Below are 26529 nucleotides of genomic sequence, written 5' to 3'. Positions count from 1 at the left end.
GGAACAAGACAAGGATGTCCATTTGATCATTTCTATTCAACATTGTACTGGATGTTCCAGCCAATGCAATAAGGCAAGAAATTGAGGGGCGAGGGGAGGGAGCATGCAGACCGAACACGTAAAACTGTCTTTATCTGCAGATGACCTGATTGTCTACATAGAAAATTAAATGGATTCTACAAAAAGGCTACCAGAACTAAAAGGTAAATTTAGCAAAGTTGTAAAATACCAGGTAAATATATAAAAATCAATTGTAGGACTTCTGGTTTTAACCCTGAGAAGAGCTTAGTAACTGTCATTTCCATTGTTATAACAACAAAAGAAATGAACAAAATGAAACTCAAAGACTTTCTGTGACACATTAGAATAGTGAATTACAGAGTAAACTGCCAATTCAAAATCTGAAAAGAATAACCAAGATCTGCTCATCTGAAGCAGAAACCACTGGAATCACAAATGGTTAAGAGCTTAAAAAATAATTTTGACACATTGCTGGAGGCTGAGTTTGCACTTACATGAGAGGGAGAGCTTAGAGGCCACAGTTTTAGAGGGATCTCTATATTTCAGTGTTTACCTCCAGGAACTCCACTAGGTTCTCACATTAAAGATCTGAGAAAGATCCCCTATAACTCTGACAAGGGGGAGTAATTGTTGTGAAATATGCTCAGAGCATGCTCCATAATGAAGGCTTACTCATCAAGTAAAAGGACTTTATCATAGCCTTATCCCATCTATAAAAGGATATTTCTCCCACCTTACCTTCTCTAGCCTTCCTGTCCCACAAAAGTAGATTAAAAAAAATAAAAGTTATACCAATAGAAAAACACTTGTAAACATCATAGCTCAATAACAGGGCTCCATGATAATCACAGTGACTCACAACCAAAAGAGCTGCAAGATGCATGCTCTCACTGAGGAAGAGCACCGAGGGAAGCCTAAAGTCAAAAGGAAAAACAACAATCAGGACAGCAAGAATCTGGTATCTCTGGCACCTGCATCTACAACAGACCTTGAACATAGCTCAATTGCCAGCCAAATTAACATAAACATTCACACTAAAGGCTTATTTACTTCAGTTAACACCCAATAAAATATGCGTGACTTCAATGAAAAAATTATAAGGAATGCCAAAAGTTAAGCAAAAACACAATGGAAGGATAAAACTAGAGTCAGATATCGCACAGACACAGGAATTCTCAGACAAGGTATTTTAAATAACTATGACTAATTGGTTAAGGTCACTAATGGAAAAAGTAGACAATATGCAGTAACGGGGAGGGGGGTAACATAAACAGAGAAATGGAAACTGAGAAAAACAAAAGGAAATGCTAGAAAGCAAAATACAGTGACAAAAATAAAGAATGCCTTTGATGGGCTCATCAGTAGACTGGGCACAGTCAAGCCTAAATCACTGAGCTTAAAGACAGGTCAATAAAAACTTCCCAAACTGCAATGCAAAATGCAAAGAGAAAAACAAAAATAAAACAGAACAGAATATCTAAAAACTGTAAGTATAATTCAATACCAAAAGAAGAAAAAAGAGCATAAGAACTATCTGAAGTAATTATAAAATAAAAATAAGTCATGGGGATGAAAAGTACAGTATAGGGAATATAGTCAATAATAGTGTAATAACTGTACTGTGATTCATGGTAACCACACTTATTGTGGTGAACATTTCATAATGTATACAGTTGTCAATCACTATGTTCCACACTTAGAAAAATATATGTCAACTATACTTCAATTTTTAAAATATTTTAAGTAATAAGCGCCTAGAACTTTGCAAAGTTAATGCACAGTATCTATAGGCACGGAACTATAAAACAATGATGAGAGAAATCAAAGATCTAAATAAATGGAGAAATAGTCCATGTTCATGGATTGAAACATTCCATATCAAGATGTCCATTCTCTCCAACCTGATCTACAGATTCAATGCAAATACAATTACGATTTCAGACAGCTATTTTATAGATACTTATTTTAGAATCAGAGGTACTGATTCTTAATTTTATGTGGGAAGGCAAAAGACCAAGAATAGCCAATATACAATTAGAGAGAAAGTTGGAGGATTCACACTACCTAGTTTCAAGACTTACTATATAGTTATAGAAATCAAGACAGCATGGTTTGGCAAAAGAATGAATAAAACAGATCAATGGAATAGAATGGAGATCCCAAAAATAGGCCCACACAAATATAAGTAATTGCTCTTTGACAGAGGAACAAAGACAATACTGAAAGGGCAGTCTTTCAACAAATGGTGCTGAAACAATTTTAAGACATCCATATGCAAATTTTTTAGAAAGATTTTACATCTTTCACAGAATTAATTCAACACAGATCATTGAACTTAAGCATAAGATAAAAAACTATACAACTTCTAGAAGAAAACATAGGAGAAAAATATGTACACTTGGGTCTGGTAATGAGTTTTCAAATCCAAAAACACAACCATGAAAGTAAAACGTAAGTTGAACTTTATCAAAATTTAAAATTTCTGCTCTGCAAAAGATACCATTAAGAAAATGAAAAGACAAGGCACAGATAGGGTGAATATATCTGCAAATGACCCGATAACATGTATCCAAAATATTAAAAGAATTCTCAAAGTTCAATAATAAGTTAAAAAAAAAAACTGAAAAATGGGCAAAGTATCTAAACAGATACCTTACCGAAGAAAATATAAAGATGGCAAGTAACAATATGAAAAGATGCTCCATATCCTTTGTCATTAGCAAACTGCAAATTAAAACAATGAAATATTGCTACATACCTGTTATAATGGCTAAAATAAAAAAATGTGACAATACCAAATAGTAACATGGATATGGAGCAACACTGCCGGTGGAAAAGCAAAATGCTACAGTCACTTTGAAAGAGTTGGCCACTTTCTTATAAAGCTAAATATAGTTTCAATCTATGATTTAGCAATTGTGCTCCTAGGTATTTACTGACCTGATCTGAAAACCTATGTCCATACAAAAACCTGCACATGAAAGATTACAGCAGCTTTATTCATAATTACCAAAAACTGGAAGCAACCAAGATGTCTTTCAATAGGTGCACGGATAAACACACTATAGTATATACATATGATAAATTATTACTCGGTGACAAGAAATAAGCTATCCAGGTAAAAAAAACATGAATGAACCTAAGATGCACATTGCTAAGTAAAAGAAGCTGGCCTGAAAAGGTTGTATACTGTGTGATTTCGATTATATGACATTCTGGAAAAGGCAAACATTTCCTCAGCTGGATGATAAAGGTCAAAATCAACAGTAATAAATCCTATGGACAGTACATACCCATAATACCCTAGATAGATATGTACCCTAAAATGGCATTTTACTTCTATGACCTCTCTCTCAAAAACAAATTACCCAGTCTAATCATGACAAAAAGAGCAGACAAACCCCAACTGAGAGACATTCTACAAAATACCTGATCAGTATTCCTCCAAACTGTCAAGGTCATCAAAAACAAGGAAAGTCTGAAACTGTCATAGCCAAGAGAAGCCTAAGGAAACATGACAACTAAATGTAATGTAGTGTTCTGGATGGGATCCTGGAACAGAAAAAGGACATCAGGGGAAAACTAAGGAAATCTGAATAAAGTACGGACTTCAGTTAATAATGTATCAAATAATTCATTAATTCTAACAAATATATTAATGTAAGATGTTAATAAGAGAGTAAATTGGGTCTGAGGTATGTAGGAACTCTACCTTCTTCATAATTGCTCTGTTAATCTAAAACTGTTGTAAAATACAAAGTTTACTTTTAAAAACAACTATATTTTCTTTTTTTTAATCATTTTTTAAAATTTATTTTCAACATAACAGTATTCATTGTTTTTTGTACCACACCCAGTGCTCCATGCAATCCGTGCCCTCTCTAATACCCACCACCTGGTTTCCCCAACCTCCCACCCTCCCACCTCTTCAAACCCTTCAGATTGTTTTTCAGAGTCCATATTATACTATATTTTCATATACAAACAATAAGCAATCAGAAAGTGAAATTTTAAGATTCCATTTACAACAGCATCAAAAAACATAGGAAATACTCATATAAATCTAAAAAAAGTAGTACAGGACCTATATATTAAACACAACAAAACACTGCTGAGGGAAATTAAAGATCTAAACAATGAAGAGATATACTGTGTTTATGAGGGGGAACATGTAAAATTCTTTAGATGTCATTTTCCTCAATTCTAATCAAATTCCCAAGCAGGTTTATTTTTTTTTTTATAAATTGTGAAAATGATTCTTAAATTAAAATAAAATACAAAGGAATTAGAATAGCCAAAACTATTTAGAGAAAGAACAAATTTGGAGGACTAACATTACCTAATTTGAAGACTTAAAAAAAAAAAACCCCAAAACAAAGTAATCAGGCAGATTATACTGGGATTAAGATATATAAATAGATCCATCAAATGAAACTGACCATCAAGAAAAGAGCTATACATATATGGATAACTGACCTTCTATAAAGCACAAAAACAAGAAAGGATAGTTTTTCAACAAATTATGGAACAACTGGATATCCCTATGCAAAAAAAGGTGAACTTTGACTTGTACCTTGACTATATATGAAAACTTTGACATGAATAGCAGAATTAAATGTTGAGAACTATAAAATTGCTAGAAGAAAACACAAAACAAAAATCTCAGTGACCTTACATTTGACAATGATATCTTTAAAAGAGTACATGAAGCTGGATATAATTTTTAAAAAATCAATAAATTTCACTTAATCAAAATGAAAAACATTTGCTCTTTAAAAGACAATTGCTATAAATGTAAGCCAGAGTGGGAGAAAATATTTGTAAAATAAAATAAAAAAAAATAATAATAAATTTATGTACAAAAGCACATGCTCAGATGCTCAAAAGCATCAGTTATTAGGGAAGGTGAATTAAAACCACAAAACATACCTATTAGAATGGTTAAGATTAAAAAAACAATGCATACCAAGTGTCGATGAGGCTACACAACACCTGCAACACTCATATACCACTGGTACAAATGTAAAATAAAATAGTACAACCATTTTGGAAAAATTTAATAGTTTCTTCAAAATTAAACATATATCCATCACATAATTCAGTCACTCTACTCTTAGGTATTCACCCAAGAAAAATAAAAGCTTATGTCCATACAAAGACTCATATAAGAATGTACATAAATGTTTTGTTATAGGCCCAAACTGGAAACAACCAAAATGTTCATATATTCACATATGGAATACTACTCAGGAACAAAAAGGAATAAACTATTGATTATACAACAAGGATAAATTTCAAAATAATTATGCTGAGGGAAAGCAGCCCACTAAAAAATATATATACTGTATGATTTCATTTATAGAACATTTTAGAAAACCCAAACAAATCTCTAGGACAAAAAGCAAATCAGTGGTTGTCTAGGGATTGGCAGGATAGTTGAAAGGTTACAGAGGGGCACGAGGAAACTTTTGGGAGCAATGGGTAGGGCCACTATCTTGATTGTGCCGATATACTTACGAAACTGAACACTAAATATGTGCAGTTTACTGTATGTATGCCAACTAGATTCTAATAATACTGTTAAAAGAAAACAAATTATGCAAAAATCTTCTAAAATATTATACACCTATCTGATAGAATTTTTTAGTAAACTACTAAAATGCTTTCCAGGAATTTCTAATGACATGTACAATGCTTATCATATACAATTAAGTGAAATTGGCCAAATATATAACCTAATAGAATGACATCAATTACATAGAAAGCTTACATAACACAGATGGAAATATTCCTGGTTAGAAATAGATCTATATTAATAATAGCTTTCACTGAGTTATGGAATCATGGATGATTTACATTTTCTTTACACTTTTCTCTATTCTCCAAGGTTTTTGTTGTGTTGTTGTCTTATTTTATTATTATTTTTATTTTACCTGAGCCTGTAATATCCTTTTAAACAGGAAGTTTTAAAAAAATTAATGAAGGGAAAAAATTTGAGTCATTATCTGTCCTGACAAATCATTTCAACATACGTACCACAGACCCCTGAATGATCAAAGAGGGGAATCTGGAAACTCTTATGTGAACCAAGTATTATCTGTAGACTTAATATTTCACACTCATATGAACTACTATTTTTCAAAGGTTCACTGATGCACTGTAATTCAACATTACTGAATTTGTAGAGCTTTATCTTTCGTATCAACAGACACTAAAACTGCTAACATGGTCTTCAAAAACTTATTCCCTTATATTTATTGTCTGTAGGTTGCTTTAATTGGAATTTCTTCTGCTACCATACCAGTATGTAGGAAGGGCTAAGAACCTACTTGGCATTCAATTAAAAGAAGTTCCATTACATTTTCCTATGTATTCAAATGCCAAAGTCAAATATGCTCTGTACCCAGAAGGACGTTGTGAAAGGTACTTCAGTTAAACATTAGGCTTTCTGCATATGTAAGATGATTACTAGAAGTCTGATTGCTAGTTAAGTATGCCATTACTAGTCTGTAAGTGATCTTTGGGATATCAATTAATGTATGCTGAGACTTCTACAACTCCTTCATAATAATCCTCTCAGAAATTAAAGTCAACAAATAACTTAATTATCATTATAAAATACTCTACAAAAAGCAGATCTAGTAGTTATAGTAAACTAAAAGTAATTTACCTCAAAGAATTATTCTCTGCCTTTTGTCTGCCAAGTTCACTTTCAGTATCCATTGCCTTTCTTGCTAGTGATTTCATTTCTTTTTCCACAGTGGTTATGGTTTCCTTCATCAAAGTCATATTTGACATTTGCTCCATACGTTCATCATCAAGCTATGCAAGTAGAATGACAAGGTTACTGCCACCACCAACAAAATCTTCCTAAAGAGACATCCTTTCTGTGCAAACTGTGGCTTATGACAAGATTTACACCAGGAGATGATCAGATTAGACCTGAATGTTGGGGGAGGCTGTATGGGCAAGGTATTTTGGAATACGAACAACAACAAACCACTGCAAAATCTGTGCATAGAGCCTATCACACTACATGTATCTACATTTTCAATCTGGTTCATTTTGACTGTAGTATATATATCTTATTTGCAAAAGGATTTATTTATTGTTCAACATTAATAAGTTATACATATAAAGTGGAATTACGAAAAAATATTTTTTCTCTCCTAAATAATGCTTTTTTATTCTCATTATAACAACACAGATGAATGTATAAATAATTCAATTAAATTTGATAACAGAACTCAAATTGTTTATTATAGTCATAACATCTCAAATTCATAGCATCTAGAATTCTTGATTAGTAAAAAGGTGATGCTTCACATTTAAATTCAGTTTAAATATATTCTTCTCATTAATTTTCATGTCATAATAATTTCTTCTACCTTAGCTACACTTTAGATAGAATAAGCCAGTTTCTCCGTATCTGGCAATGTTATGTTTAATGAAAGACAGAGATGAGAAAGCTGCTAAAATCCCACAGATGTATTCCTAATGGATTTTTTTTTTTAAAGAACACATTTTGCAACCTAAAAGAAAAAAGACTTTACTTACATTTTTTGGAAGGACATAAACAATGAAAAAGTGATAATTTATACTACACATACTACCTTAAATGTTTTAGGATTATTAACACTATCTCAGAAAAATAAAAGAACTTCTCTGAACATAGAAAAAAACAAAGAAAAGGGGGAAGCTATTGACAGTTTATAGCTGAAAACAAGTGATTTTTCTTTACATTATGAACTGTACACTCCAGCTCTTCTATCCTTTGTTCCAAATGAGCCTTCTCATTAAATGCTGTCTCTTGGGCAATCTGTTTAAAAAACAAAAACAAAACAAAATGTTTTCAGTGTTGCTACACAGTGTTTCACAAATGGTCATACTGATAAAATTCATCCAAACCTTTAGCCTTTCCCTCAGGCTATCTCGTTCTGTGGTCATTCTTCGTAAATCAGTGAAGGCCACATCTCTTTCAGTCTCCACCCGCCGGAGGATGGCATGTGCTGTTGTTGATTTAGGAGACTTACAGTTTTTCATCATTTCTCTTCGAAGTCGGGCAATTTCTTCCTGTGCCTATTATTTAAATACACAGACTTCTATTTGATAAGTTTTAGAACAGACATAAAAACAGCAATCTTATATCCAGCTAGTTAAAATACAAACCATTTATAAAAATGCATGCAACAGGATAAGGCTTTCTTAATGAGTTTTTATAAAGGCAAATGATGTCCAAAAATGCAAGTGAATGTATAAAAATAAAAGTCTGGTTTATAATATCTTTGCCAAAAATTTTTAAATTAATTTGGAAGAAGTCAATATAAGAGAGAATGTTTTACTAATGTTTCGTGATATAAATTTGAATTCAGCAAAATTCCGGTAAAATACTATTTTAATAAATATTACAGTGTTTCTATCTTTCTCTAATAAACGTATATGCCATTTCCATGTCCTGGCTACTTCTATCCTGACAGAAGGCTCATCAATCCTTACTGACAACCCAATATACTCTCTCATACTTGTTCAACCATCCTCAGGTCCTAAACCTATTCCACACCTACAGATGATTTCATATCCTACTGGGCTCCTTAAAAGTACCTAATCTTTCTTAATTTTGATCACTACCTATTCAGCTCTGGCCTCCAAGTCTCAGAGGAAGATATATTACTTTCTAATTTCCATAGCAAAACTTTGACCAGAATCCTGGACCTCATCTCCTAAAATGCCTAAAATGCTTTCTAAGATAATCCTGACTCAATTAGAGTTGACCCTTGAAAAACATGGGTTTGAACTTAAACACATACTTCTTCAACAAATACAGTATAGTATTGTAAAAGTATTTTCTCCTCCTCATGATTTTCTTACCAACATTTTCTCTTCTCTAGCTCATTTTATTGGAAGAATAAGTGTACAATACATACATAAGGAATGTGTTAATTGACTATGTTATCAGCAAGCTTCTGGTCAACAGTAGGTTAGTTGCAATTAAATTTGGGGGAGTCAAAAGTTATACAAAGATTTTCAACCATGGGATGCCTGGGTGGCTCAGTTGGTTAAGCAGCTGCCTTTGGCTCAGGTCATGATCCCAGTGTCCTGAGTTCAAGTCCCACACAGGGCTCCTTGCTTGGCAGGGAGCCTGCTTCTCCCTCTGCCTCTGCCTGCCACTCTGCCTGCCTGTGCACCCTCTTCTCTCTCTCTGACAAGTAAATAAATAAAATCTTAAAAAAAACAACAATAGATTTTCAACTGTGCAGGAGGGTTGGCACCCCTAGTTCCACCTTGTTCAGGACTCAGCTGTATAATTATTTCCTCTCACTTTGAATACCACCCTCTCCACTGGCTCTTTCTCCCCTCCCTCTACCACAACACATGGCTCCCATATCTTAAAAAAACTGTCATTTAACCTTGCTGCCCCATTTACCATCCCATATCTCTTTTGCATTAGACATATTTTTTTTTTGCACTATGGTTTGTACCCATTTGCCTGTTCCTCAGCACCTACTATCCCACCCCAGTGTAAACTACTTGGCTCCTATACCTATCTCTTTGCAGAATTTCAAATAATGACCTCACCAAATGGCCTTTTCTCAGTTCCCATTTTTAATATTTGGCAACATTTGACATTATCTTCAACACCCTATTTTAGACTCATTCTTTCCTTGGGCTTAATATTTTTCTACCTTAGTTTCCTATCTTCTTATTCTTTTAAATATTCCCATACTAATTGGAAAAAAAAATCCCAACATTTCATCTGTTCCTCTATAGCTTTCCCATTCAGAGACCTCATCTACTCTGAAGGCCACAAAGTCACCTCTAAGAAGATGAATTCCCGGGGCGCCTGGGTGGCTCAGTGGGTTAAGCCGCTGCCTTCGGCTCAGGTCATGATCTCAGTGTCCTGGGATCGAGCCCTGCATCGGGCTCTCTGCTCAGGAGGGAGCCTGCTTCCTCCTCTCTCTCTACCTGCCTCTCTGCCTGCTTGTGATCTCTCTCTGTCAAATAAATAAATAAAATCTTAAAAAAAAAAAAAAGAAGATGAATTCCCCATCTACCTATTCAGTTCTTACCTCTCTCCCCACTGTAGTCCCACATTCTCTTTTGCCTAAATGCAATTACCACCTGATTGTATGACCATCATCTTACTCCATCTGTCTGAACAAAATAATACATCTTTCCCCTCAAATCACAAATGGTTTCGCTATTTCTTTTTCTACTACCAAAATTCTTCAGTCATTCAAAAAAGAACTTCAGTGAGGTCCATTTATCCCTCCTTTTTGCTAAAACCAAATCTTGTCAAGGCTTCTGTTACAGTATCTATTGCATCTCTCCCTATCCTTACTTCCACTGATAGCATGCTAGTTTAGTTCTTAATGCCTCATGCATGGACTGCTTTCACAGCCTTCTAAAGAGTCCACAATTTCTCCTTCCTCCAATTCTCTTGAAAGAAAAATTGTTATAAAAAGGTAACACAAAAAGATTATGAAACAGATAATATAAAATTGTTAACAGGTTTAAATTGTAAAAATGTGGCATTGCGGGACGCCTGGGTGGCTCAGTTGGTTAAGCAGCTGCCTTTGGCTCAGGTCATGATCCCGGCGTCCTGGGATCGAGTCCCACATCGGGCTCCTTGCTCATCAGGGAGCCTGCTTCGCCCTCTGCCTCTGCCTGCCATTCTGTCTGCCTGTGCTTGCTCTCTCTCCCTCTCTCTCTCTGACAAATAAATAAATAAAATCTTTAAAAAAAAAAAATGTGGCATTGGTCATTTCTTCTGTCCTAAAAAAGCAAAACAAAACAAAACAAAACAAAAAACAGACTGCCCATTGCTTATAAAGCAAAGTATAAACCCCTTATAAAGCCCATTAAACAGCCTCTACATGTACTTCAGAAGTTGGCAAACTACATGTAGTTCACAGGCCAAAATCCAGCCTGCCTCCTGTTTTTGTAAGTCTGTAAGTTGAGAATGTTTCTTACACTTTTAAAAAATGATCAAAAAGCAAACAGATTTCATAATATGTATCATAAGTAAAAATAATGTGAAATTCAAATTTCCATGTTCAAAAGTAAAGTTATATTATAACACAGCCAAACTCATTCATTTGTTAATTGTCTATAGTCTACTTTCACATCACAACAGAGTTGAATAGCTGTGAAACTGTGTGGCCTGCAGAGCCCAAGATACTTATTTTCTGGCATTCACAGAAAAGGTTTGCAGACCTCTGCTCTAGGCTCTAGTTTAATTTACCTCTCAAGCCTTAGCTCCCCCTTACTCCAATGGCATATAGCTTTTAGTCTAATCTTAACCTGATCCACTTATCTACTGATTTTCCTGCCTTTATCATTTGCCTCTCACTATTCCTTTGGTCTGGAATGTTCCTTACCTCTTTCAGGATAATAGGAACTCCTTTCTTCCTTTAGGACTCAAATTCCATATCATCTAGCAAAGATTTCCTTAATCACAATAACTAAAAATACCCACTTCTTTTGTTACAACATCTTCTGGACTACTTATACTTAAGTAATAAAAAATACATATAAGACTATACTTTATACTATACTATACTTTATCTCCCCAAGTAGACTGTGAACATAGAAAACAGTATTTTTTTACTGTTTTAAAAAACAGTAGTTTTTTCCTATCTCTTAGAGTGGCAAGCTCAGAACCCTGAATACAGTAGTGATAATTCTTTTTTTTTTTAAGATTTTATTTATTTGATAGAGAGAGACACAGTGAGAGGGAACACAAGCAGGAGGGGTGGGAGAGGGAGAAGCAGGCCTCCATCAGAGCAGGGAGCCAGATGCTGGGCTCCATTTCAGGTCCCTGGGATCATGACCTGAGCCAAAGGCAGATGCTTAACCGACTGAGCTACCCAAGCACCCGTGATAGTGATAATTCTCAATAAAATTTGATATTTTTAAAAGAAATTGTTAGTGATTTATGAGGTTTAATATTTGTTGAGTAAATTAGCTAAATGATTAGCTAAATAAGGGCTATATATATAACTAAGCTAAAAATGAGTATAAACTATAAACTGATTTTACTCTCCTAAATTAAGAAAATTATAGGCATTTCCTAAAGTGATTGATATCAAAGTAATGTTAGCATTTTCTAACCCCAAATCTCAAGTTTACCTTGAACTCACCATTTCCTGTCACTTAACAATTTCTTCATTTCTCATGCCAAAAATCAGACTATTTCTATACATGTATATGATCTTTTTTGGATATAAGGAAAAAGGTGTATATTTGTGTATGTACACATACACTTATTGTATTGGAAATACATTACATTTCATTAAGAATATCTTAAGAACAAAGTAATTCCCAAATGTTAGATTAATTTGATTGGCAGATTTAAGCATTCTTATAGAACTTAAAAAATTACATATCTCAAAAATTGAATATTATTAGATATGTTATTTATAAATAAATTTACCTGTTCATAAAGAAGAAAGGTCTTGTCTCTCTCAGATGTAAGAACCTTGACATTACCCTGAATTTCTGCCAAATGACGCTCATATTTTTCCAGCATGCATTTTAGTTCTTCACGGTCTCTTGTTGTCTTCAAAAGCTCTACATCACAGTTTGTACCCTATGATTATTATATAAGAAATCTGAAATTCTTCTTTGACACGTGGCTCTAAAAAAACAGCACTACACAATCTCTACTCAATCAAACATGATGATACAATGAAATGATAAAAAAAAAGTTTAAAAAAATCACTTTTTTTTTTTCAAGATTATTTATTTATTTATTTGACAGACAGAAATCAGAAGTAGAGAGAGGCAGGCAGAGAGAGAGGAGGAAGCAGGCTCCCCACTGAGCAGAGAGTCTGATGCGGGGCTCGATCTCAGGACCCTGGGATCATGACCCGATCCGAAGGCAGAGGCTTTAACCCACTGAGCCACCCAGGCACCCCAAAAAAATCACTTCTCTTTTAAACAGCTTCATCCCAAACTGGTCCACATTTATTTGATTACCTCCCAACTACTACCAATACTGGGGATACAGAACCAAATTCAGTGGTCCACTGTGCCATGAAAGAGATCTCTGTCTTCCCAATCCTTGGATATATCAATTCATGCCAAATCAAAATGAATTGTTTGCATATTAGGTAAATCAAAGAATAGAAGTCAGTGTTTGAGCAACAAACTCCAAAATATTTCTAAGTTTCCAAAACCTACCCGGGAAGATGGAGATGGGCGTCTTGGACTTTTAGATCTACTTCTGATCATCTTTCTCAAATTTTGAGCTTCACTCTTGTAGTAATCTCTGTCTGCTTCTAAAGTCTTGACAAAGGAATCAAGTCTGGAAGGAGATTTATTTTGTGCTTTTTCAGTCTCTAAAATTATCTTGACAAGGAGGAAAAAATTAGGTTATTATTTTAAGCTACACTATTAGCATCATTTTCTATATGAAAATTGAATAAACAGGATCCTTAAAAATAATAAACTTGGTATTTTAGAAGATAATTCATCAGTACTCTTTAAAAAGCAGTTAGCTGCCTTCTTTTTCTAGCATTTGTGAATGTACTATATTTTTATTTAACTAAAAGAACCCTTAAATTTACTCAATAATTTTAAGGAAAAAATAGTAAAGAAATTTCGGGGACAGAAATGCACACAGATCTAGTTGTAAGTCCTAGAAATTGAATTAATTTGCTTAGGAAACTTGTATGCTAATATTAAAGCTTCTGTTTACGGCATCTAAGTTTTGTTCCATAATTGTTCAATGAATGAATAAATTAAATGAATGCTGGATATTTTATACTTGTATACACCTTCAAGTACATTCTCATTTACCTTAATGTATTTAGAAGCATTTTTTCTTTTACAATCTTTATTTTACCAATACTTTATTGGGAGAAAATTACAGATATGCTTTCAGAGAGGGTGTTCCAAATATTTTATTTTATTTTATTTTTTTAAGATTTTATTTATTTATTTGACAGACAGAGATCACAAGTAGGCTGAGAGGCAGGCAGAGAGAGAGAGGGGAGGAAGCAGGCTCCCCGCTGAGCAGAGAGCCCGATGCGGGGCTCGATCCCAGGACCCTGGGATTATGACCTGAGCTGAAGGCAGAGGCTTTAACCCACTGAGCCACCCAGGTGCCCCCCAAATATTTTAAATGATAACATTAAACAGTCTAAAAGGAGTTTTCATTTCACATTGTTAGAAAAAGAAAAGTCACTACTCTGAATTAACTTACAACATCTGATTTAATATTTACTAAGAGGGATAAAAGTTAATGTGTAAACAAATGCATCTTATATTTTGAGAATTAAATTACTCATGGTCATCATTTTAAATCAAGTAACAGCTAAGGGTACTAATAAAACCAACCAAAGTTCTCTCCACCTCTGGGAAAGAAAGGCATAACGATGAAATGGAGCAAGAACAACAATGCTCTTACAGATGGGAAGCACCCCTGTGCACCAAGCAGAGTGCTGATTTTAGAAAGCAGACATTTTTTAATTTTCACAAAATGCAGGAGAACTAAAACACATACACCATTTTTCACAGTCTAACAGAATAAAAATGACTCCGCAACTTAAATGTGTAAAAAATGTACTTACAGATCTAAGCCTTTTTATTGTATCTTCTAATACTATTATATTATTTTGTTGGCAAATGAGTTCAATCTGAAAAATAAGCCAGAAAAAAAAGGTTATTTAGATGAAAAATATTTAAACAGATTAAAAAGAGAACATCAAAAAAGGAAGCCACTTGAAACAGGTACTGGCAAGGATGTGGACCAAAAGGAATCTTTATATTGGTGGGAATGCAAACTGGTGCAGACATTGCAGAAACAGTATGGTGGTTTCCAAAAAATTAAAATTAGAATTACCATATGATCTAATAATCACACTACTGGGTATTTACGCAAAAAATATAAAAACACTAATTCAAAGGGATACAAGAACCCGTCTGTTCACTGCAGTATTATTTACAATAGCCAAATTATGGAAACAGCTCAAGTGTCCATTGATAAATGAATGGATAAAGATGTGGTTATATATACATACATAAATATACACACACACACACACACACACACACACAAATGGAATATTATTCAGCTATAAAAAGAATGAAGTCTTGCAATTTGCAATGACACAGATGGAGTATAGAGTATAATGCTAAGCAAAAAAAGAGAAAGACAAATACCATATGATCTCACTCATATGTGGAATTTAAGAAACAAAATAAATGAGCTAAGTGGAAAAAAAGAGAGAGAGAAAAACCAAGAAACAGACTCTTAACCATAGAGAACAAACTGTTACCAGAGTGGGGGGTGGATGAGGTAGGTGAAAGAGGGGATGGAGATTAAATAGTACACTTACCATGATGAAAAAATAAAATTAAATTAAAAACTAAAAAAGGGAAGCCACTTAAAAATAAAATCATGTAGTGAATAATTTACAAAAGAAATGATAATCTAGCCTTTCTGTTCACCTACCTTTGGATGATAAAAGAACATAGAATGAAATATAGCAGTTCCTTTCCAATAACCCAAGTTTGTTATGAAATAGTAATTGGTTATATTTTACCAAATTACTCCCTACAAACTGCAATAAAATGTCAATACTAATTAAAATTCTGAAGATGATAATAGGGAAGAGATAAAAGAATGAGTAGGATAAAAGTATTCCCAAATCACCAAAGTCAGAGTGACTGCTTTCTCTTCTGAACTCTTTTAATAGTTTAGTTCAATCAAACCTATAAAATACTTTTTGTATCAGTTTTAGGACATTGAACATACCCAGTCTTACAGTATAGCTACCCGTAGTCATGTAGTTAGTATATGACTAGATTCTATGTCTCTAGAAGACAGTGACTATGTTTTCATGCAAAGATTTATTTGATATAATCTATGCTATAAATGCATATTAGTTTAATAAACTTATTTTTCAATTCATAAACCGTCCACTCATTATTCTAAACTGTGTCCTGCTATATTTTAAATTTAACTTTTCTGGAATTATTGCTCCTCATTTGTTATTTAGACCCAAATTCTTTTCTAAGATTTCTCTGAAAGTCATATCTTTTGTAATCCATGAAATACTAAGGGGCAATGGTATGAAACAAAACTTATGTATAGTTTGGATAAGCTTATACAGTTTTGGATAGGGAATTTTCAATGCTTTAACTTACACTATTATGTAAATGCCAAAAAAAATGGATCTATATTAAATTATGTATAAAGGTGCCCACATTAAATTAGGTATAAAAACTCACACTGCCAAAAATTTTATCTGACATATTGTTGTAAAAAGGAAATTTATACACACATATCATAGATACAGATGGAAATAACCAGGAATATGTACACTCAGCAAGATAAGATTACGTCTAATTATAGTAAGATGTGATTTTCTTCATTATACTCCTCTATATGAAATTAAATTTTTATGATAAACATGTATTACTATTACAGACATAAAAAACATAATGCTGTGAATTCTGGAACACTGAAAAGAAATTTAAAAAATAAATAAAAATTTAAAAAACCAAAAACATAATGCTGATTCTACTCTGAAAAACAAAATTATTTATCTAATAAATTATTCATTTATCTGACAAATGATTAAGGAGGACCTACTATGCACCTGACATTGTGTTATATGCTGGGAATAGCAGTGAATAAAATAGACAAAAACCTCTGCCTTCCATCTGCATCCCAATGTTTACAGCAGCAATGTCCACAATAGGAAAATTATGGAAAGAGCCCAGATGTTCATCAACAGATGAATGGACAAAGATGTGGTATATATAAACAATGTAATATTACTCAGCCATCAAAAAACTGAAATCTTGCCATTTGCAACAACATGGATGGAACTAGAGGAAACTATGCTAAGTGAAATAAGCCAATCAGAGAATGACAGTTGTCTTTTGATTTCACTCATGTGTGGAATTTAAGAAACAAAACAGAGGAACATAGAGGAAGTGAGGGAAAAATAAAATAAGATGTAATCAGAGAGGAAGATAAACCATGAGAGATTCGTAACCATACGAAACAAACTGAGGGTTGCTGAAGGGGAGGAGTATCAGGGTGATGGGCATTAATGAGGGCATGTGATATAATGAGTACTGGGTTATATAACACTGTTGAGTCACTGAACTCTACCTCTGAAACTAATAATACACTCTATGTTATTAAGTGAATTTAAATTAAAAAAAAAAAGAAAACCTCTGCCCTCATGGAACTTATATTCTAGCTGAAAAGAGAAGAAAAAGATAACAGGTGAAATATATATCAGACAGTTACTGTCTTATTAAAAAAATACATAATGAGCATTCACATCTGTTCTAAGCAACTGAGATAAAAAAAATAAACAAAGATCCCTGCCTTTGTGGACCTTACATTCCATCTGGACAGACAATGAAAAATAAACCTAACAAATAAATTACATAGTACATTAGGGTAAAAAAAAAAAAAAAAAAAAAAAAAAAAAAAAGGAAAGTTAAGGATATTGGGAGTGTTTATGAAGGAAGGAATAGGTTGGAATTTTTTTTTAAATATTTTATTTATTTGACAGAGAGAGAGAGATCACAAGTAGGCAAAGAGGCAGGCAGAGAGAGAGAGAGAGGGAAGCAGGCTCCCCGCTGAACAGAGAGTCCGACGCGGGGCTCGATCCCAGAACCCTGAGATCATGACCTGAGCCGAAGGCAGAGGCTTTAACCCACTGAGCCACCCAGGCGCCCCTAGGTTGGAATTTTAAATAGGGTTATCAATTAAGTCCTCTTTGAAAGGAGACCTGTGAACAAAGAGAAAGGGGGTCTTCCTGGTTCAATTTTGGAAGTTTATAGTTCCAAGAGCTGGAGCAAACAATCCTAAAATTTATATGGAATCAGAATAGACCCAGAATTGCTAAGGAAATGTTGAAAAAAGAAAAACAAAACTTGGGGCATCATGCTGCCTGATTTCAAGCTTTACTACAAAGCTGTGATCACCAAGACAGGATGGTACTGGCACAAAAACAGACACATAGACCAGTAGAACAGAGAGAGCCCAGATATGGACCCTAACTCTATAGTCAAATAATCTTCGACAAAGCAGGAAAAAATATCCAGTGGAAAAAAGACAGTCTCTTTAATAAATGGTGCTGCGAAAACTGGACAGCTATATGTAGAAGAATGAAACTCAACCATTCTCTTATACCTTATACAAAGATAAACTTGAAATGGATATAAAAGACCTCAATGTGAGGCAGAAATCCATCAGAATCCTAGAGGAGAACATAGTAACCTCTTCGATATCAGCCACAGCAACTTATTTCAAGATATGTCTCCAAAGGCAAAAGAAACAAAAGCAAAAATGAATTTTGGGGACTTTGCCAAGATCAGAAGCTTCTGCACAGCAAAGGAAAGAGTCAACAAAACAAAGAGGCAACCCACAGAATGGGAGAAGATATTCGCAAATGACAGTACAGAAAAAAGGCTGATATCCAGAATCTATAAAGAACTCCTCAAACTCGACACACACAAAACAGATAATCATGTCAAAAAATGGGCAGAAGACATGAACAGACATTTCTCCAATGAAGACATACAAATGGCTACCAGACACATGAAAAAATGTTCATCATCGCTAGCCATCAGGGAGATTCAAAACAAAACCACATTGAGATACCACCTTACACCAGTTAGAATGGCCCAAAATAACAAGACAATAAATAATGTGTGTGGGAGAGGATGTGGAGAAAGGGGAATCCTCTTACACTGTTGGTGGGAATGCAAGTTGGTACAGTCACTTTGGAAAACAGTGTGGAGATTCCTTGAGAAATTAAAAATAGAGCTTCCCTATGACCCTGCAATTGCACTACTGGGTATTTACCCCAAAGATACAGATGTAGTGAAAAGAAGGGCCATCTGTACCCCAATGTTCATAACAGCAATGGCCACAATTACCAATCTGTGGAAAGAACCAAGATGCCCTTCAATGGACGAATGGATAAGGAAGATGTGGTCCATATACACTATGGAGTATTATGCCTCCATCAGAAAGGATGAATACCCAACTTTTGTATCAACACAGATGGGATTGGAAGAGATTATGCTGAGTGAAATAAGTCAAGCAGAGAGAGCTAATTATCATATGGTTTCACTTATTTGTGGAGCAAAAGAAATAACACGGAGGACAAGGGGAGATGGAGAAGAGAAGGCAGTTGGGGGAAATTGGAAGGGGAGATGAACCATGAGAGACTATGGACTCTGAAAAACAATCTGAGGGTTTTGAAGGGGAAGGGGGTGAGAGGTTGGGTGAGTCTGGTGGTGGGTATTATGGAGGGGATGTATTGCATGGAACACTGGGTGTGGTACATAAACAATGAATTCTGGTACACTGAAAAGAAATTAAAAAAAAAAAGATTATTATATTTAAAAAGAGAGAGAGAAAGGAGATCAACTATATAAAAATCTGAAAGATCATTCCAGGCAGAAGATACAATAAAAGCAAATGCCCTAAGGTAAAAGAATGTCAGCTAAATTCCAAGGAATAGTAAGGAGCTAGTGTGGCTGGAGTAGAGTGTGCATAGGGAAAAGTAGTTGGAAAGTACTACAGAGTAAAATAAAGCAGGGAAGGAAGAGGGGGAATCAGCATGAGGGGAGGAAGAACTTAAATAGCCTTACACTTTATCTTTCAATGGTAAATTTTGAAATATTTTTGATTGATGAAACACATACCAATGTAACAATGACAAGAGCTATCAAAGATCCAGTCCAAGAATAGCCCTTATGTTAATTAAAATATAAATTGTATGAAGAAACTAGTAATGGTAAAATCACAATTCTGCTTATTTCAAAAATTTATGTTGAATCAGCTGAGAAACACTGTATTATTAAAATATGAATGATTAAAAAAAAACCTCAAAATGAGAAGATAAAAGAGGCATATAATTCTGGTGGTTTTAAAATACATTCATAAATTTTTATATTCCTTACTTCAAATGATGGAGCTTAATTCCCTTCCCCTTAAGTGTGGCATATACTTAGTAACTCACTTCTAGTGAACAGGATATGATGGTTTGTAACTCTTGAGACAATCATAACAGGCATTGCAGATTCCTCCTTTCTGCCTCTCTTGGATGACTGGCTCAGGGGAAGCAAGCAGATATAAAACTATCAAACAACCTTAAAGGAGGTGCACCTGTCAAGGAACTGAAGCTTCCCGCCAAAAGCCAACAGTCATCTGAGTATGTTATCTAAAAGCAAACCCTCCAGTACCCATCAAGCCATGACTACAGACTGGCAACCATTTGATTACAATTTCCTGAGAAACAGTAAACCAAAACTACCCAGCTAACTAAGCTATACTTGAAACTATGAGAAACAAATGTTTGTTATCTGAGGGCACTAACATTTAGGAGTAATTTGTTACACAGAAATAGAAAATAAAATAGTAAATATTCAATACATTTTAATGTAATAAATGATGGAAGAACTCATTCTCTTGACCTTTAAAAATATGACTAAAAGTAAACTCTTGCAAATAAATACACTTAATATTATCTACCTCAATTCCAGACAAACTGACTTAACCTCAAACTCTACCTCTCTAGAGCATAAGCCCAAAGAGTACAGGAATACAAATATTCTTTCTCAACTCTCAAATCAGAAATTCTGTTTCAAGCTTCATCCCACAAATCAGACAAGGAATCTCTCCCTAGTAATTGGATACCTAAACTACATACCCAATGACATAAGGATGATGACAACATGCACTGGTGTTCATATCCCCAACACTGGTCATGCACTTTCTACTCCCCATTCTACCTGTAACATTCACTTACTGAGGTTGGTGATTTCATTTCAGTACATTCAAACAACCCATTTTATCCCCTCTTTATTTACTATTCCATGTCTTTCCTGCATCAGCAATGCTATCTCTACTCAAGCTTTCCAATTCTCAGATATACCAAACATTCCACATCATATGTGAATGTCTATTTCCTAGAAATGCTCTTTTTGAAGCTAGGCAGAATTTCCATCTATGGGCTTAACATTTTCAGTTTTAGGTAAATCCTAGCTCTTTTATTTTAAATCTTTCCCATTCCTTAAATTCTCTTTTTGATAGCAGAGGATTCACCCTGACAGAGTACTCACTCTCTAACACAGATTTTAAGAATCCTTTAAAATTGATGACTTCGAAACTGGGTACTCTCTTCAGGGGAATTTGGCCAACTAGGCACCCTAGACTGGGAAGCAACATAATTTTTAATTTGAGGAAGAAAACAAGAAAGAAAATAAAACATTAACCCAATATTCTTTAATTTGATAATCTTTATTATTTTTTAAAGATTTTATTTATTTATTTGTCAGAGAGAGAGAAAAAGGGCACAAGCAGGAGGAGTGGCATGCAGAGGGAGGAGTAGGCTCCCCTCCAAGGAAGAAGACCAATGGGCACTCAATCACAGGCTCTGGGATCAAAATCTGAGCTGAAGGCAGATGCTTAACCAACTGAGCCACCTAAGCATCTTGATAATTTTTATTATTAAGACTGAACTTAATTTGACACTAAATTGTTAATGAAGGATAACTATTCTTAAAAGAAACAGTAAAAACAAAAAGAATTTATTGAAAAATATTTAAAATATTCAAGCTACCTTTTAATATCCTTCAAATACTTTAGTAGCAATCATCTGCCTTCGGCTCAGGTCATGATCCCAGAGTCCTGGGATCGAGTCCCGCATTGGGCTCTCTGCTCAGGAGGGAGCCTGCTTCCTCCTCTCTCTGCCTGCCTCTCTGCCTACTTGTGATCTGTCAGATAAATAAATAAAATCTTCGAAAGAAGAAAAAAAAATTCAATAGGTTCACTCTGGCTTTGAAATACATTGTATCTTGCTTATAAACTGTTAGGCAATAAAAATTATAATTGTGTGAAGTTATAATTTCCAACATTTTTTACATTAAAATATTTTGAGTATTTACTATTTTATTTTCTATTCCTAGATAACAAATTACCCTAAACCTTACTGGCCTCAGATGTCAAACATTTTCATCTCATAGTTTCGAGTATAGCTTAGTTATAATATAAATCAAAGTTTATAATATGTGAAGTTTCTTAATGTTCCTAGTTTCTAAATTTCATGGCAGAGTACTAAAAACTCAATCAAGAAATAAAATGTTTATCAAAATATCATAAAGCTACATTAACTAAAATAATGTGATGGTGGCACAGATAACAGCACATAAGAAGTCCATGAAATCAAATAATCCAGAAACATATCCAAGCACATATGAGAATTTAGTAATTATTAAAATGGCATTTCAAATCAGTGACTAAAGGAAGGACTATCCCAACCCTACCTCATACTAGAACAAAAAGAAATTCCAGGATTAAAACTTACAAAAATATTAAAAAGTATTTAAAAATATAGAAAATATTCTTGAGTTCTTGAGGTGAGAAGATCTTCCTAAACAAGAATCAAAACTAGGTGGAGAACAGAGGATTTTTAGGGCAGTGAAATTATTCTGCATGATACCATAATGGTACACACATTTCATTCTACATTTGTTCAAACTCTTGGAACATATAACACCAAGTGTGAACCCTAATGTAAACTATGGACTCTAGGTGATAATGATGAGTCAATGTAGGTTCATCAATTTTAGCAAAGGTATCACTTGGGTGGGGGATATTGCTAACAGGGAGGGTGTCCATATGTAGGGCCAGGGGTATATGGGAAATCTCTATACATTCGGCTTAATTTTGCTATAAACCCAAAACTGCTCTAAAAATAGTTATTCAAATTTTTAAAAAGGGGGAGGACCTTGAAAAGATAAAAGAATCAAAACTCAAAGTCAGTAAAGATTGACAAATTTTACTACACAAAAATTTAAAACTTTGATTAAAAAAACCTTTTTAAAGTGTGAAATAAATTGTGGGTGTGAAAACAGAAAAAAAGGATGGAAATACATGTATCATCTATTTGTTGGTAGATATTTCTGCAGAGGAGAGAAGAATTAGGAAGGAAGAGAAATGTCCTATATACAAAACATTCCTGCTTTTCTTCAAAATTTTTATTTAAATTCTAGTTAGTTAACATACAGTGTGACCTGGTTTCAGGAGTATAATTTAATGATTCATCACTTACATATAACTCCCAGTGCTCATCATAACAAGTTCCCTCCTTAAACCCCATCACCCATTTAGCCCATCTCCTGCCCACCTCCCTCCATCAACCCTGTTTGTTTTCTATCATTAAGAATCTCTTAGGGTGTACTTCCCCCTCTCTTTTTCCCCCCTTCCCATATGTTCATCTGTTTTACTTCCTAAATTCCACATATAAGTGAAATCATAAGATATTTGTTTTTCTGACTTAATTTGCTTATTAGCATAATACCCTCTAGTTCCATCCATGTTGTTGCAAATGTCGAGATTTCACCCTGTTTGATGGCTGAGCAATCTTCCATCATGTATATATATATGGCCCATACAGAACATTCCTATTGCCTGCCAGTTTTTATCATGACTACATTACTTTGGAAATTTTTTGAGCAAAACTTTTTAAAAAGAAATAAAACGTGCAATACAATTTAACCCCTAAATATTTAAAATGTCAAATCTAAAAAACTGTCAAATGATATAAATGTGAACATCACTTTCTATTGCATTCAATAATTGCATGATGTTTAGAGTAGAATTAAAATCCTAACTAGAATTACTGCACTGATCATTTCACAATATATAGAAATACTGAATCATTATTTTGAACAACTTGAGCTAATGCAATACTATATATCAGTTAGAACTCAATAAAAAATCCTATTGTGGTAAATGTAATACCTTTGCTTCTTCAAGTTCTTTGTCAGCGGTATCCACAACAAAATTTTTCTCTTTTTCTAGTTGCTCTGCTAGTTGGTCAATTTTAATCAATTCTTTACAAAGATGCTCATTGTGGCTGGTTAAATCATCTACTTGACTGCTTACCACCTCCTTACTATCCAAGAGTTTCCTAACATATTCTTCCAAGCCATGATTTGTCTGTTTGAGATCTTCAATCTGTTATAATTAGAAAGAAAATAAACATATTAAAATATTTCCTTTGCTTCCCTCTGAGGAGAACAAGCAGGCGACTGGAATCAGGAAAGGAGGTTTGCGTCCCAAGAAGGAGACCTAACTATATATATATTTTTCACTTTCTGAATTCTGTACCATGTGAATGTAATACCTATCTGAAAAAAACATATTAAATGAAAATTCAAAGGTTTATAGCTACATCTTCCAAAACAATTTACAATTAATAAACTTAATTACTATTTCTTTTTAGCCAAAACTATTAGAAAAATGGCCAAATATTTATATCTACACAAAAGAAACCAGTCTTGAAATTACTTAATTTTAATACCAATTAATGTTCTTCAGAATTAAATTTCTAATTTTTGTTACCAAAATATGTTAACTCAAAAAAAAAAAGTTCTTTTGAACATATCAATAACTTACTTGACTAAGCTAAATACCAAATCAATCAAGTATTTGCTGACTAATGTGGAGGACCACAGCTTTCCTTCCCAGCCCACTATCAAAACATCAACGGATGAAGAAAAGGGCCTTTTCTATCACGGAGGTATCCAAATGCCTTTAAAGGAAAAAAAATATATTAGACCCATTGAAAATGACTATATGTCAGGACATACGGTGAATTATTTAAATAAAGTTTCCTTTTTTGCCCTGGCCTCAAGAAATTTTAAAGCCTACCTGCAACCCACCTCTAACAACTAGCACAGAACCTGTGCGCAATGATCTTCGGCCTGCTATTCTCGTCCCATGCTTTCATTAAGTTTATTTTCCCCTATTCTTATTACCTAAGTTATTTTTATTACTTGTATCTTTTTTAAAACTATAGGATGTGGGATAAACACACATAAACTTCAATTTATCTATCCATATGTCTTTTTATCTTTGTTCATGGCTTCTACAGTGCTATATTTCTGAGCAATAAGGACACACTAAAAATGTTTGCTAACTTTTCACTGCACCAGGAGAGGTTAAATGCTTTTCCTCTCAGTGCCACCATAAAGCCTCTTATACAATTTAATCTTGGTATTTGATAACATATATTATTGTTTACTTCCCTGTCCCTTCCACTAAATTCTAAGCAACTTTAAAGGGATTGTCTCTAACTTCAGTATTAACACACCTCTAACTTCTATATCATTTACTATATACCTAACATATAATCTTAAAAATTTTAAATGAAATAAAACTAATAAATTATAAATTAAACACTCACTCTCCTTACCTCTAGCATCAAGCCATACACTTTTACTAAATTCCAAGACACAACTACTTTAGAAGAGGCAGTTTCAAGTGGTAGAAAGGATGTAGGCTTTGGAATTAGGCAGACCAGTTCAAGTCCTATTGTAGTTCTCTAATCAGTTACTTAATCCTGACAATTTACCATATTTTTTTGATCCTAAGAGATGCATCTGACTTCAGGAAAAATAAATGGAAGCCTCTGGACTTTCATCTGCTAAATGGAGAGAATACCTACAATTTTAAGGATTGTAGTCAAGTATAACAAGTATAAAAGTTCAAGTAAAATTTCTGGAAGATGACAGGTACTCAAAAAGTAGCTTTAAAAAAAAAACCTTTTTATTTTGAAATAACCAAAGGAGTCACAGGAAGTTACAAAGTGTACAAAAGGATTTCTTTGGCCCTTAACCCACTTTTCCCAATAGTTCCACTTAAATAATTATAATACAATATCAAACTCAGAGATTTGACATTGGTACAATGGGATACCATGTAGAGTCAGCATCTCGGTAAGATATACAATTATTCCATTATCACAAAGATTGCACTCCTGTTACCCCTTTATAGTCACATCTTCTCCCCTCCCCATCCTTAACTCTTAGCAGCCACTAATCTCTATAATTTTGTCTTTTCAGGAATGCTATATAAGTAAAATCATGTGATATAGATCAAAGTATGTGATCTTTTGACACTGTCTTTTTCACTGAGCATAATGTCGCTGAGATCTATCCAAGTTTCACGAATGCATTGTTCATTCTTTTTTGTTGCTAATATTCCATGGTATGGATTAATAGTTTGTTTAGTCATTACTGATTAAGGGAAATTGTAGTTATTTCCAGTCTTTATGACAAATAAAGCTGCTATGAACAATCACATACAGGTATTTGAGTGGACATAAGTTTTCATTTCTCTGACATACCTGGGAGTGCAATTGCTGGGCTGTATGATAAATATATCTTTAGTTTATAAAGAACAAAACTATTTTCCAGAGTGGTTGTACCATTTCCCATTCCTACCAGGAATGTATGAGTGATCTCCTCATCCTTGCGAGCACTGGGTATTGTCACTATTTTCCATCCTAACTGTTCTTATAGGCATGCATTGTTGTTTCATCTTGGTCTAAATCTGCATTTCCCTGATGCTTAGAAAGGATGAACTTCTTTTTATGTGCTTATCAACATATATCCTTCTATGAAATACCTCTTCACATCTTTTGCTCATTTTCTAATTGGATTGTTCCTTTTTAGTGC

General features: G+C 33.9%; 1 protein-coding gene across 7 annotated transcripts in view; it reads right to left on the bottom strand.

Moving 5' to 3' along the window:
• The window catches only part of TSGA10 (testis specific 10), a 127253-nt gene that overhangs the window by 79611 nt on the left and 21113 nt on the right, over positions 1-26529 (bottom strand). For 5 of the 7 annotated variants that reach the window (XM_047746225.1, XM_047746227.1, XM_047746228.1 and 2 more), the window contains 7 exons: positions 23810-24025; positions 14595-14660; positions 13204-13371; positions 12455-12610; positions 7930-8100; positions 7763-7840; positions 6692-6843 (listed from right to left, as the gene is read on the bottom strand). In XM_047746225.1, the coding sequence (XP_047602181.1) occupies positions 6692-6843; positions 7763-7840; positions 7930-8100; positions 12455-12610; positions 13204-13254 (608 nt within the window). In that variant the 5' untranslated portion in view covers positions 13255-13371; positions 14595-14660; positions 23810-24025. Of the gene's footprint in view, positions 1-6691; positions 6844-7762; positions 7841-7929; positions 8101-12454; positions 12611-13203; positions 13372-14594; positions 14661-23809; positions 24026-26529 lie in introns of those variants that run through there. The other 2 variants (XM_047746226.1, XM_047746224.1) reach the window with 2 other exon arrangements.

Source organism: Lutra lutra, chromosome 9 (genome assembly GCF_902655055.1).
Source record: "Lutra lutra chromosome 9, mLutLut1.2, whole genome shotgun sequence".
In the NCBI taxonomy this organism is placed as follows: Eukaryota; Metazoa; Chordata; class Mammalia; order Carnivora; family Mustelidae; genus Lutra; species Lutra lutra.
Note: the sequence above shows the minus strand (reverse complement) of the source record. Positions and strands in the feature narration are given on the sequence as shown.